The 14,893-nt window shown below is 53.2% G+C and overlaps 2 protein-coding genes across 2 annotated transcripts; one reads left to right on the plus strand and one right to left on the minus strand.

Moving 5' to 3' along the window:
- Positions 1-6,386: 6,386 nt before the first annotated feature.
- PG998_011127 (uncharacterized protein) lies at positions 6,387-7,591 on the plus strand (the record flags this gene model as incomplete). Its single annotated transcript, XM_066877943.1, has 2 exons — positions 6,387-6,754; positions 6,832-7,591. The coding sequence occupies 2 exons, from the start codon at positions 6,387-6,389 to the stop codon at positions 7,589-7,591; spliced, it is 1,128 nt and encodes a 375-aa protein (XP_066726997.1).
- Positions 7,592-10,666: 3,075 nt separating this feature from the next.
- Positions 10,667-14,891, minus strand: PG998_011128 (oxysterol binding protein; the record flags this gene model as incomplete). Its single annotated transcript, XM_066877944.1, has 3 exons — positions 10,667-11,881; positions 11,939-14,570; positions 14,872-14,891. The coding sequence occupies 3 exons, from the start codon at positions 14,889-14,891 to the stop codon at positions 10,667-10,669; spliced, it is 3,867 nt and encodes a 1,288-aa protein (XP_066726998.1).
- Between the last annotated feature and the right edge of the window lie 2 nt (positions 14,892-14,893).

The following is a 14,893-nucleotide window of genomic DNA, read 5'->3' on the forward strand; positions in this document are numbered from 1 at the left end:
TAGAGGTAGAGCATATGTCATTATTATTTTTTCCTCCCTTGTTTGAACTCATAATGGTGCGGGTTAGTTACTACTTTAGTATTTTTGAAATTAGATAGACGGCTGGTGGCTCTTATTTGTTCTTTTACGAATGCCTTGGGCCTGGGCAAGAAAGAATTCAGGTAACTGGTTGAACCCCCTGGCCTCAGGACTCGTGCGTCACTCTGTATCACCAAGCAGTATAACATATGGCATCATAGGCATCATGGAGCCCCCTCCAGGAAAATGAGAGCTTAGGCGCGTGTCAACACCGCATACCACAAGCATACCCACGAGGAACAAAACTCTGATTCGAATTGGACTTGGCCCTACGGGGCTGCGTATGCTGCACGTATGCAGCAGTGACGTTATTCGACAGTGATCACCATCCAGGTCTGCGGAGTTTGCTCCGGCGCGGTGGCATCCCAGCTATCATTGGTTCCCTTGCCAATGCAAAGCGAGTCATCGTGGAGTCTCTCAAAGTCACCGCTGTGTACTCGTAAAATGCTGCGGCCGATAGCGCCTGCGGCATTTCGACATACGCGGCGCCAGCGAGCAAGGTGCCCTTGGCCGGCTCATGCCGTGAGTGAGATCAGATCTCTGTTATCTGATTCATGTGCGTCTTTGTGCCAGGCTTTTGTTCTGGAGAAGTGTCGTCGCTGATGGGCTGCTCTACGTAATCAACAACAGATCATTTCATCGAGATCGCATTGTGGGGATAACATGGGTTGGACATGGAGTACTCACCAGACTGGCAACCGGGCAGTTGCGACAGCAAAAGAGGGAAGGAAAAAAAGACAGCAAGGTGTCGTGACAGGGGAGTAACACTGACTATGGAAGGCATACGTCAGGCTGGGGACAGTATACTACAGATCTGAACAGTGTTCGGCGACTTCGCGCGTTGACCCAGGGTAGGAAACAAGGTGGTTCATGGGCGATCTGCCAATCCGGAGGGGGGCCAGCAAGTGAATACGGGGAAGTGGTGGGAAAGATGCCGCCATCTGCTTTTTGTTTTTGGTGAATTCGAGTCAGTCAGCAGCATAAAGACCGGATCCAGCCTCGGGTACACGTTGTACGTCGTCTCACAGTTGGCAGCTCTTCGCCTTCAGCCTTGTTTTCCCATGTTGCCCGCCAAGACGGGAAGACCCTCTTGCTCTCTGGTAGTGGGCGCTGATGTTTAATCACCTCTGGAGCGCCCGAGTGGTAGTGGTGCAACAGCGCATCGGCGTTTTCGCATGAAGCATGGCCCAAGCTGAAGCGCGCGTGTGAGGCTGTCGGCACAGCACACTCGCCAGTCCCACGCGAGTCCCTCTCTCTTCTTCCCGTCTTTTTGTTTCAAGGGGGATGAAAACTGCCGGGACAGTCAGTGCCTTGCTCAATATATGAAGCTCTGTGCAAGGGAAACCTTAGTTTAGGGGGGGGATCTTCTTGTCCACAGCCACCCGGCATGATTGAGCCCTCAATTTGTGACTGTGACGTGTAAGTGCGGACAGCCCAAGACGGAAGAAGCCTGTGTGGTGTTCGATTTCCCGGACGGTAGCCTTTGGAGCTAGGAAAGTGTAGTGACGCCCACTACCAGGTAGTGCAGTAAAGCTCTTGTATCGTCCTGTACTCCTCACTCCCCCCAGGTTTTATGCGCGCCATGGGTGCATTCGTTTTGCCTGCTCGCATTGCACAATTCCAGTCCGGCCGCGATTTGGACCGGAATTATGGGCGAGCAAGAAAGAACAAACCAGGGATCATGACGCTTCTATCTTGCCCTGCTAGACTGCATCAGTCTAGTTTGATCGTCTAGACCCTGCGCGCACCCCGAACGGCGTTTAGCAGCGAAACAAACTCCGAAATACGTCCTCCGTCCGTCCCACGGTCCAATTGTCAGCAAAGGGACCGGAGATTCGGAGAACAACCCTGGAAATGCAAAGGTTGTGCCCCCCATGCCGAACCGTAATAAGGGATCAAAATTAATAGTCGTCGCATGACTCCCCAGGGTCCTGGCTGCATGGTACTGAGGCTTTTTATTTTGGTCCTCTTCTCTTCATCCTCTGTTTCCTATTTGCCCAATGTTGAAGAAGTCCCCTTAGATCCCCGAAAAGATCTTAGGTCCCAGGGTTCCAAGGGTTCGGGGGCTCCTACCAGCCCGTCATGTCAGAGGCGCCTTTTGTCGGGACGATCTTCGGCACGCGAGATTAAGCCGTGCCCGACCACCACCACCACCATCACCAAGCTGGGTAGCTTAGCTGGGTCGTGGTACAGAGTAGCGCTGTCTGTCTGAATTCCATGGTACACTATTCCCATTTGCCGTATTTCCGCGTTGCGTTACCACCCACATCTCCCAACTGATCTCGTCCGTCCTCGTCCGTCGCCCTGTAGCTCTGTTCTTTGACACTTCGAGTCATGATGACACTGCATCTTTAGCTCTTGGTGGCGTGATTAGATCTTGCAGACCGTACGACGAGGCTGGGCAAAGGGCAACGCTCGCATGCAGCAACGGCGATTGATAACTCCACAGATGGCCATTGGCGAGATTGCACACTATAGCCCCTTCGAGGAATGCAGGGCCTCACTCATCACCCAGCTGAGGCCTAAGGGGCTGCTTGCTGAGGCCCAAAGGGTTGTGGCCTCTGCTTTCCGAGCCTGACATCTGGGACACTCATGAAAACCCATCCCATATAACACAGGGCTGAGAGCTCAGGAACGCTACAAGGGCCTACCCTCGTCAGTGCGTGGTAGGCAGATGAGTGAATTAAAGCACGCCTTTCCCTTGAGCTAGGGTGCATCAAGTGTGCACCAAGCTGGCGTCTCCACCCCTGGCATGGCTGCTACTACCTATTAGTACTCCAAATGTCATCTGCTCGTACGAGTCGCATAGTCGTGAACTCATTCGTACTGTCCGAAAGTTTGCCGCGCCGGTTCCGTTATGCAGCCTTCATCTGTCCCCCGACGACCGAAAGTGTTCCGGAGCGGGCGTGGATGAAGACGCGCACCCTGATATCTCGCAACTGCTCGTAGACGCCGAACATTTATGGGCTGCTCGCTCATCTCGCTCCTATGTAACCTTAGCCTTTGGCTTTGACCCCTGCCGTCTGTTTCTAGAAGACCCCATCGAAGAAAATCGTGGCTTTTGAAAATCCATCCAACCCATCGGCCGATCGATTTCAGGACCGACCCACCAAGTCTCGCCGGCCGAGGTGTGTCTGTGCCTGTTATGCAAAGTATAGTAGTGCTGAAAATCATAATCAAGCTATGCCTGGGGGAAATAGTTGCCGTCTTAAAGGGATTTTATACTTGTACGCCTGGAGCGAAGTCTCGTCTTTTGGCTGTTTCTTCGAATTTCGAGCTTCGCGAAAGTAGTATGCTTGTTTGAGGTGATGGTGATATCATTGGCAGTCAGGCCAAGCACATAGTGTTTGTTTGATTGTTGCTATTTTGGCTCCTTTTCATATTACTTGGTGGCCGTGCTGCCCACGCCTGTCACGCCCGCGACGCCCTATGGCGACTCAGTCGAGTGGAACTCTAAATGGTGAGCTGGTCAAGTTAGAGATATTTGGCATGGTAAAACACTCCACCACTAGTAGTACGGACGACGACAGGGACATGGTGCATGGCTTCTGGTTTGTCATACGCCCAACGACGAGAAGAAAGTTTTGTTCTAATGATAACTACCGTGAAATGACTGCACGGAACAGCTTCCGCTCTTCTAGTCTGGCTAGCCTCAGCCCCCCACCATCGTGTTGGTAAGAACTAAGAAGCCCGAAGTGAGGAGCCAACTCTATTGACAAATAGTCCCATTGCCGAGCCCTGCTCTCTTGGAAATACTCGAGGGCCAAGACAAGGGGTGCTTTCGGGCAGGAAATGTACTCACTACATATATGTATCCAGTCACAGGAATACGATGCGTGATTGAGTTTCTGGAAACGGGGCGGATATTCATTCGGTCACCACTCAAGCCAGGAAACCGGTCACAGACATCACTGGCTTGACTCGTACGAGCATCAATCGAGCCGATCAACCGTGGCCTAGACTGCTGGAGCTATATCAACCGCTGTCCCGTACCTTTCTCTGATGGTGGGGTGAAGCCCCAGGGGCATGTAACCACTTCCCACGCGTGTCAGACGTTCTTCACATACCACGTACAACGGGGAGAGGAAGATGCTCGTGGCTGTATATATCACAGTAGTTGATGGGCGGCAGATGAAGATTTGTGATGCTGTGCGGCCGCACCATGTTGATAGGAAGGCGTAAGTAACCGTCACGAAGCTATTTCCTTATTGACTTTGGACCGTCACCCACCACCACCACTCCACCCCACTTCCCAATTCAATCCAATGCATATCTTTTAGGTACCTCGTTGACTATGCCTCCTGCCAGGCCTCCTGCTCCTGCCTCCTCAGTTCCTCCGGTCTTACCAAACCTTGCATCAGTGGAGCGTCAAGAACGCTTGCTGCCGACTATTGTACATCATGTCGTCACCTAAGCTGCGAATCCTCGCTGCCACCAAAGGCCTCGTCGGCTTCTCTGCTAGGCAGAGAGTGCTAGGCAGCGACTTACCGCAAGACTTAGTCCCTGGCGAGGCACTGGGCTATGCAGTCAATGGAGTTAAGTTTGTGTTCTCCGTGAATAACTGACGGCCTAATAACCACCTACCACTGCTGGCTGCTGGGGCTGGGACGAAGACTAGCACCCCTACCGTTTTAATGCCTGCTGACTTGGAGAGCAACCAATCAGTTGCAAGCCATGCATTGGATGGATCTTTGGCCGCTTCTTACATCGGTGTTTGGACTCGACCGATACCCGTACACCGATTGTACAGCGCAGCGCAAGCGCGAGCTGTCCCACGACTGCTGCTACCACAACCACCCATTGAACCCCGATGGGATTCGTTGTTTCGGGCTCTACAAGCTGGCAGATACATACTTCCCCTGTGGCCCTGCTCCCTGCAAGCAAGGCTTACTCACAAGCAGGGATACGGCTGCGTCCCTTGTACAGTAGTGTTGGATCCCTCCAGACCAGATGGAGATCATGGCAGGTCACTGTTCGTACCGAGGACGTACTTGCATATCTCAACATGGAAGCAGCATAAAAACATCAATGGCATCCCATCCCGGACAGGGGTGCCACGACGATACCCGTAAACGGTCGGCCGTCGTCTTCTTCTTTACCACGACTGCTACCGCAAACAACCAAGTATACCCAAGGCCAGGCCCTACAGACATACGTACTCACAAGTATGCATCGTCATGGCATTGGCATCAATCAAAGCCACGCTAGACACGTCGACATGTGCCGAATATAAGATGATGGAAACGCCATGACAAAACACTTCCTCCCGAGTGTCCTGCCGGAATCGTAGCCTATTACTACTAGACTCTGTCACTCAACCACTCCACCCAAACCTTCCCGAATCCCCTATCTTGTTCCGTCACGGTAGCGAGAGACGGCTCTGATAATCACATCTTACATACCTTACTTATACACGCCGCTTACTTCTTGCTCGACGAGGCTTGCCCACCGCCAGCCGAGTCCTGGGCGTCATCAGCATCTCTTAGTGATTACACTGCAAGACGACGATCTTGAGGGCGGCACCCCGAGTGTACTCGCAGCATCAGATCTTGACATATTATCGCAAGTTGGCAGCAAGGATCTGTTGCCAGAACGGGCTCCGTACTGCGGCGGAGAGTGGATTTCTTTTTTCTTCGATATTTTATGTACACCCTCGCTCGGAGACTTAAGAGCGAACATCCTGTCTCTCTCTGTCAGCGATAAAAAGATTCGACCCGCGCCTCGGACATAACCAGCCCATTCGAATCGGCTTTGAGCTACCTAGCAGGAAAACCCACCCACACCCTCGACTCTCTTACACGTACATACTCATCACATCCTCGTTATTCCCAGTTGATCCATTCTGGATATTTGATGGTCAGCCAGTCCCGTCCCTGGTCTACTACTAGGAGGTACCTACTTGTGCAAAGCAAAGGGGAACGGACTTTTCGAGTGCACCGCATCACATAATCATCACGTCTTAGTGTGCTTGCAGTTGCTGGGTCTATTATTAATCCAACTACATATTTTTACATCTTCCCAACGGGCTTTTCTAAACAAACGTTTAGGTTGCATATCAACCAGCTGCCTGCCCTACCCCTTCTTCCGGTTCTTTCTCAACCTTTCTCTCCTCTTCGCTTTTTTAGTCTTTCCGTCAATCTAAGAGTTTGGCTGTCCTGTCCTACTTCTAGCTTTAGCTTTGGGACTTCACCACCACCGCATACCTTCCCGAACGGACTTAAGACGCACTTGCGCACTTACACGCCCCCAAAAGGTCACCCCGCCAAGACTTCCACGATTTTAAGTCCACCCAGTCAGCATCGCCAAAAATGGAAAGAGGGATGCCGACGCCTCCAATGGAGGACAGCAGTTTAAAGATCTCCACTAGCTCCTCCGGCTCTAGCAGCGCGAGAAGACACACCACCAGCTCCAAAGTCACCAAGCCGGCACACCGCAATGCGAAACGTTCAAATACCCATGCCGCCACCCAATCCCCAGTCCATGAGCACTCGCCCTTATCGCCGCATAGCGGCTCCGGGATGGACCGACACAAGCGGGTCTGGAAGGCTTGCGAACGCTGTCGGATGAAGAAAACCAAGTGCGACGGCGAGTTCCCCTGTAAGAGGTGTAAGGATGACGGTCTAGTATGCACAGCTGGAACACGCAAGAAGACGGAATACAAACAACTACCCAGGGGGTGAGTCTCGCACCCAACAAACTCATTGGCATTGGAGATGTCGAAGAGGGAATTAATTGCTAACAAATTCGCATCAGATATGCCGAGGTGTTAGAGAATACTCAATTCGCACTGATTGCAACTGTGCACAAACTTTACGCCATGGTCCGGAGTAGCCAGCAATGGGATTTGGGCGAGCCCGAGTTCAATGACAGAGGTCAGCCTGTTATTCACGACATTGCGACAAAATTGGGGTGCATTCGTCCCAACGCCGATGCGGACCTACCTCCTCACTCGGTCTTCCCCGAGGACGAAGCCGGCCTAGCCAAATTGGCAGCCGAGCTAGAAGTCCAACAGAAGGAGAGGGAATCGCAAGCATCAGTGGAGGTGAAATCCGAGGCTGGCTCAACAGGCAATCGCACCGACCGGGCCAGCTCTTCTGAGCTAGACCACTCCGATTTTGAGCAGGACTACCGCAAAGTGTTGATGAGCGGGCGCAACAACGTCCAGACCCTTTCGCCACAAAGCTTCACATCTTACAACGACTTCGACCCGAATACTGTGGCTACTACGGATTTCGACCCAGCCGCCGCCATGTTCCCCGTGCAATCACCTTCAGGACCGACTTCATACCCGTCGTGGAACATGGCGCGACCTTCCTCGATGGATATGCCGCCGCAATACATACAAAACATGAACGTCGACATGGCCGAGATGATGCTCAGCCAGGGCCTGGTGGAATCGGAATTCGGCACCATCAAGCCCCATATGCTGTCGTGTCCGAACCCCGAAGTAATGCTCGGAGTCGGTGATCCGATGATATACTCGGGTTACAACATGGAATCACTCCGTTCATGACGCAGACGGGATATACCGGATGGCAAATTATAGATACGGTAACGGATTACGTCACTTTACGTGCTGGGTCACAGGGGGTTTCTTGGGAAGGCAATGGGCGTTTACTGGACACGGATCTCTATTCACACAAGAAGTTGGAGGGCAACCCAGATTACCCTCCATCAAAGGGGGGCCTACCTTTCGATCAAAGGCAAAAAGCAGGTCATAGATTCCAGTCGGGTTGACGGAAATATGCCATGCGTCTCCGAATTCATTGCATTCTACGGTGCTTAACTCGACCTTCAACAAACGGAGTGTATTGTGCATATCAGCATCAGGCGCTGGCGGATATATCATCTTGGCCTCTTTGCGGCCTTTACATAGGAGATAAGACACGATAGGTGTCTTACGCTGTACATCAACGACTCAACGAGACCTTGAATATTACAAATTACAAACCAATGAACTCGGCTCCCCCTGACTAGCTCTGAAGATCATCTCCCTTTGCATACCATAACCATCCATGATTGGGAGAATGGCGTGCTTACTACAAGTACCTCGAAAGGACAACGCTTATCCCTCCTTTGCGTGTGTCCTCTGGCAGGCAGCTAGGTAGGCAGGCAGGCCGCATTTGCGAAAAATACATCTGTAAGCGGTATGCACGCATATGTGCACATACGTTTCTTGTTGAGGGAGCCTTGATCCTAAGCCTCGCTTTTGAGACATGTTTTCTTACGTCTTGGGGCGAATCTCGCCTCATCTCGTCATCGTCCATCTGGCAGATTCAATAGGGAGGAGGAGAAAGAGGTACGGACAGGTGTAATGCAATTCGGTTGACAGCTGAGCCAATGAAGAAAAGGGACTGGGGAAGGTTTCTTGGCAGCATTAACCCCTCGGGCCCAGAACGCTTTCTAAAAAGAACTTGGCAAGCTTATTTGATTGTGAGTGCTGATGGTACAATCGCCATGTGAACTTTTGCTGCACTTCTTCTCCTCCCAGTTTTACCATGTAGGGTTGACGCAAGACCGTTCCTTCGTCGCCTCCTCCCCTCCTCCCTCTCCCCATCCTCCTGGGTAGCACCAGGACGGGTGGATGGTATGTACTGCATGCAATACATACGTATGCTGACCGACTTGGGCGCTCCCATGCTGGCATATCTCTCCCACACGCGCGGGGGCGGTGCTGACACCCGAGAAACCCCGCCGTTGCGATTACTCCTTCGGGATTCTGCGAAAGTGCGGGTGTACGCGAAGGAGAGATGGGTAGATGCAGGTCAGCTCAGCGGCAGTGAGATGGAAAGATGATGGATGGAGGCCAAGAAAAGCTTGGCGGCGGCAAGTCACTGTTCAGGAAAAGTGAGGTTCATTTCACTACCACTACCCGATGAACTACCCCGTCTTGGCAGATATTTGACATCTCGTTTCGATCCAAAGGGCTGGGAGGCTGGTGTTACACCACTCAGCTACTCAGCTCCTCAGCTCCTCGGCCGCAAGACAGACGTATTAGGATCGATGCCGTCATATACATACAGGAAGGAATCGAATTGGTCGGAAGCGGCACGCCACCGGTATTTCGCACCGCTTCCGAGTAACGAGGGTGGCCAAAAGCGAAGCAGCTCATATATGGATGTTTTCCCTATCCTGGGAAGCTGACAGGAAGCAGGATCCCTCCCTGGTGTACGGCTACCGTTTTGTGACACACACCATGGTCGTAAAGCAGGCGGGTATTGCTGCTGCTGTTGCTGCTGCTGCAAGGTCAGCAATGCTTTCCCCGTTTCATTCTTAATATCTGATTATGCCGTGGAAAAGCAAGCCATGTCATCAAGAAGAGCTATGCAGTGGATTTTGCGCGAGGCAAGACACTTTCTCTCGTAGCTCATTCCATTGCCATGCCTTGCTTCTCGGATTCCGTCCCGTGGCACCAAAACAACAACTGGTTGGCGCTATGTTGATGACAAAGATGCACATCTTTCTTCCCGGGTGAACTCACCTCCATTTAGGTAATCACTCCATTTTGCTTGGAACCTAGGGAGTTAGTTGTTCCTCCCGCTGCCCTCGGATGACCAATCAAAGTCGGAAGCGAGGACTCGTACCCGTGGCATGCATGCAATGTATTTGTCAGTTTCATATACGGCGTACCTGGCTGGTCCAAGGAGTGCCCGTCAGACCCCGAGTTAGGTCGTTCATGAACAAGCGGGTAGGCACTTTTCTGGAAATAGGAGCATGATATGGGCTCCTGGTAGTCTGCGAGTAGATATGCATGCAAGGTAAATTCGAAAAAAGTAAATGGCGGCCGAGAAGCCTCTGAATCTGCATCCATACATGAGGCTGGCTGTCTGCGTAGATCTCCCCTACTCAGGGCCTTCCCATCACCCTGACCGACCCTTCTGCCTTCGATCGTAAGGATAGACCAATGTCTAATCTCTGGCCAGTACATACATGCATGCAGCCCGAGTCACCCCCCACCTTGAGGATCGAGGCCAAGCCATGGCCATTGCGTGTCCCATAGTCCCCCCATCCAGCCAAGCCTGACCGGCCTCGGACTCGGTTTGTATGACCAACCCGCACAATTGCGAATTCGCCGGTCGAGGGGACAACTGTTTCCCCGCAGGACGACGGGGAAATCGAAGTAACAACGAACACAAAGGGCAGGTGAGAGGTGAGATTGCTGTGCAATTATGCGGCCAGGGGCCTGGCGCCTTTTCTTCGGGCCCAAGCAAGCGAGAAAGAAGGCAGTTGCAAATGGAGGAACCTCAAGAGACTTCGCGGGTACATGCGCAGAAAACTGCCAAGAAAAGAAGCAGGCCCAGTGCGCCAAGGTAGCCCATAAGGCGCCCGCGGCTGAATTGTCCATCATTGCCAACTGGGTGCTGTCTTGGCCGTTGTTGAAACGAGAAATGTCTCTTCGTATAGGATATATACACAAGGCTCATACAAACCCTTCCCGTCAGCACTCTCCCGATGTAGGTTCCTAGTGGTTCTATGTGTACTTAGGTTTTTCTTTCTTTCTCCTTTTCCTTTCCTGCCCTTACCCTCCCGTGCTCGGGAAACGCGCGCACCGGCGACCGAGTCCCCCAACTTCGTCCGATCCCACCCATCATGACTTTTCCGCATGCTCGAGGACTTCCGCTTGTTTGACGAACAAGGGCTCGAGCTTGTCCCACGCGTGCTCATCCCCTTCTCCGAATTTCTCTCTCTGCTGCCAGTACTTTCCATTGAACTTCCAGTACGACTCGCCCGTGATATCGCACGTGGCTCGCGTAAACCAGGGTGAGCTGTAAGCCTCTCCGTGCTCCTCGCGCGTCTTCCGGCGCAGACGCTGTTCGTCTTCGAGCCTTTCCTTTTCCGTAGCAGCGTTGTCGTAATCGCCATCTTCCATGGCCCTTTGGTCTGGCCGGTAGCGTGAGTCGGTTGTTGCGATGTATTTGCGCAGGTTGTCATCGAGGTTGTTGAAGGTCAAAACGAAGGGGGTGAGGTTGAAGGGGATGCCCTGTGGTCGTTCGTTGGCTTGCCAGACGAGGAAGGCTTTGCTCGTGTCGCTGATGCTTCCTCGGATGGCGGCTCCACCATCGGCCGGCTCTTCTACCGTCGCCTCGAAGCCCGGCGTGTAGCGAGCGTAAATCTTGGAGTTCCAATGTCCGCCGATGCTGACACGTACACGGCCGTCTTGCCCGACGATCTTACCGGCAACTTGGTACGCGCTTGAAGCCTTCCATCCACGTTGCTTGAAATCAAGGTGGCACACTTCGCCCGTTGTCCAGTTCTTGATCTCCACAGGACCGTAGTTGTCGACGGTAGGGCTACCCGTAATAATACCGACGACAGCCGAGTTGGGCTTCTTCCATGAGTAGTAGTCCGCTTTACCGCCCGATTTGGGCTGCAGCTTCACAAACCACGTACCCAAATGGTTGATGTCGAAGGACTTTCCGTAAAACTTGGACTTAACGTTGGACTCACCCCAGTAACTCCAGTTGGCAGACTCGGCATGCACGGCTCCGATCGGAGGATGATGGCTAATCTGCTCGGTGAAGAACCGATAGCCCTTGTCTGGTCGTACGTACTCGAAAGTCTCGGCCAAGAGTGGGTTGAAAGGCTTTGCCACTCTGCCAATAGTCGAGGCAAACTCACTGGCAGCGAACGCAGCAACGTACAGCATCCGCTCGACCGATTCCGTGCGCTCTGCTGCGAGATCCAGGAGTTCAGCATACTCCATATCTTCAGCAGCTCTGTAGAGCATGGAGGTCGGTTCGTTGAATGTAACAGGGAGCGTCATCTTGGTCATATCCTTGCCGATCATGGATTTAAGTATGCCCTAGATTGCACATCAGTTAGCCAGTCAGTCGATACTGCAGATATTAGCGACACTTACCCATAGAGAAATCTTCGGCCTGTTGTCTGCATCGATCTTGAGACGTTTTCGTATACCGTTCTCGTAACCTTTGTAGGAGCTGGTGATATCCAGCCCTCCAGACACAACAACCTCATGCTTGCTGTCAAGCTGCGAAACCTCGGAGGCTGGCATTGGCTCAACGTCCACTTCTCCGGCGTCTACTGCATCGAAGAACTCCTCCTGTTCTGACTCCGAGTCATCAGAGATGTCCACGACTTGCGACAGAGCGGTAGGTCGTCTGTGCATCAGTGGCGGCGTCTTCAAAGGCGCAGCAACCGAAACAGGTGCAGCAAGGGTGTCCGGCTTGGCGGGCTCAGTAGACTCGTCCTCCTCGGCGATAGGAACCGCCTCAACCACCGGGGCTATGGCACTGTGACTACTGACAGGACGGCTGTTATGATTGCTGCCTTCCATCACTTCGCGCAAAGCCCTCTTGGTCATCTTGTGCTTCAGCTCCGCTTTTCCAACCCGCTCCTCGAGCTCCTCCTGCTCCTTGGCAACCTTAGCCATGCTCTCCTCCCACATTTGTCGCATCTCGATTTCTTGATCCAGCCGGTACTGCCAGTGAGCATCGCGGTCTTTTGAGATCCTCAAGAGATCCCCCATAAGTCCCTTGAGGCTCTTGATGGCCGCATCATACGCAGTGAGGGCTTGCGCAGCTTTGGGGTCCCCAATCAACATGTCCGGACTGCGGTTCGCCTCTGCAATCAATGCAGAGCTGACCTGGGCGAGAGTATCGAGCTGTAATTTGGCCGATTGGGCAGTGATGTTGAACGCATCCTTAGTAGCGGTAGGTCTCTCGCCGCCGCCGCTCGATTCCTCATCATCATCTTCGTCGTACTCGCCATGGTTACCCATGCCCCCGTGACTTGGAGCCTTGGACATGTCGTCTCCCGCGGCGTCAGCGAATTCGTCATCTACACTGCCTGTAGTGCTGGCCCGGGATACTCCAACACGCGAAGCAGACGCCTTGGCCGCCGATGGCATGCGGGACAGCTGAACACTGCTTCTGTCGGCCATGCTGGCACCAGCATCGCTATGAGCAGGCTCCAAAATGGAGGGATCCGCCGACCTGGTAGTCGTGAGTTGGTCTTTGGCCTGTCGGAGGAATTCATCTTTTTGGGCCTTCTGCTTTACCTCCTCCTTCGCCTGATCCTTCATCCACTGTATGGCGTTGTTCAACGCCCAGAACCATCGTTTCGCCTCCACCTCGTGGTTTGCTTTCAAGGTGTATTTGACAGAAGACTTGCCAATGATCTCGAATTTGGTCTTCTCATCGGGGCTCATGTGAAGTTTTGCAATCCGCATGCTAATGGCACCGCGGCATGCATTTTCAGCATCGTCTTGGTGCTTGTAATAGCTCAGAACGCCGTTCTCGAGCACGAACCAACGCAACTGGTAGCCTTTTCGGTAATTCGTCCATTTCTTGAGGTATCCTTTCATGGTAGGATCTCGGCTTCCCAGAGCATCAGGGGCGGCAGGAGCGGCTCCTCCTTGAGAAGCGACATGACCCAGCACGGCCTTTTCCTGGATGCCACGCTGAGCAGCCACCGCGGCAGGAGATTTCTTGAGCATAGCCCTCGTGACATCGTCTTTTGTCATATCCTGCGGAAGCTTTCCTTTGCGATCACGCTGGAATGGGTCGGCACCGTGAAGCAAGAGAGCCTGGATAAGCTTCACATCCTTTTTACGGGCGGCTTCATGAAGCAGTGTGCCTCCGGCTTGCACAGTGGTCGGATCGGAGGGAAGCTCGATGCTGTTGATATCCAAAATGGTTTTTACGCGGGGCTCCTCCAAAACTTGGCCTAGAGTATCATATTGCCCACTTCTCACCAACTCTTGAACCTGCTTAACCTTGTCCTGCACGAAAAGTGTCCTAGAGAGTTGTAGCATCTGGAAGATGTCGGGGTTGCGAGCCACGTCGAGCGGCAACTTGCCCTGGTTGTTTGCGATAGCGTCATTGATGTCTTTCTGCTCCAAAAGTGTGCGTACCACTGTCGCACGGCCCTGAGTAGCAGCGATGTGTAGGGGCAGGTTTCCGTCCTTATCCCGAGCATTGATATCAATCAGGCCGGCACCGTCTGAAAGAACATAGTCGATGACGTCGCCCTCGGCGCACTGTATGGCGAGATGCAGCACGGTGGTGTCCTCAAGAGGCCCTATACTCGCAGCATTCACCGAGGAGATGCTCGCCCGGTTTGCATTCTCGGAGGTTTCGCGGATGGCTTTCGATATGGCAGCAGTATTGCCACTTCGTAAGGCCTCGACGATGCGGAATTTGCGTACGGATTGTTCGATGGTCGATGTACGATCGCCCGCCGAAAGACTGTTGCGCGAAGGGGCTACCGAGGCGCTAGGAGCTGCCTGTGGCGGCTGCTGCTGCTGATGGTGCTGCGACTGGGACGGCGCCCGACCGAGAGACATCTTGGAAGAGTGGCCCTTTGAGGGGCTGCCGATGGGTGACTGGGCGGTAGTCGGTCGGGAGGTGAGGCCGGATGCGAAATGTGAGGGGTCCTCGGAGGGGGTTTCGTCGTCGCCTACTGCCGAGCGACTGTCTTTGTCTTTGCGACGCAGCAAGTTCAGAGCAGAGGAGCGCGAGCGCTTATGTTGGCTGTTTACCACGTATGCATGAATTAGCTCTGGGGCTCGCTTGGCAAGGGCCGCAAGACACTCCGCCCGAGATTTGGGTTATTCTGGGCCAGTAGTCTAAGTACATGTAGGCTTGAGACTTGAGCGGCGGGCATGAACTCAAACGGGCGGCAAGCCAAAAACGAACGCACAGAGATCAGAGGATTTGTGCGCCACCGATCGGGAAACCAACGTGATAAGGTTCTCGCATCTGACGTGCGGTGCGCAAACCTGGGTTGACACGACTAGGCGGGCGGCAGCGAGGCAAATGAATATGTACTCACCTGTCCCCGGCATCAGACATGG

Source organism: Apiospora kogelbergensis (genome assembly GCF_038363985.1).
Source record: "Apiospora kogelbergensis strain CBS 113332 chromosome Unknown utg000007l_segment0_segment0, whole genome shotgun sequence".
Classification (NCBI taxonomy): Eukaryota; Fungi; Ascomycota; class Sordariomycetes; order Amphisphaeriales; family Apiosporaceae; genus Apiospora; species Apiospora kogelbergensis.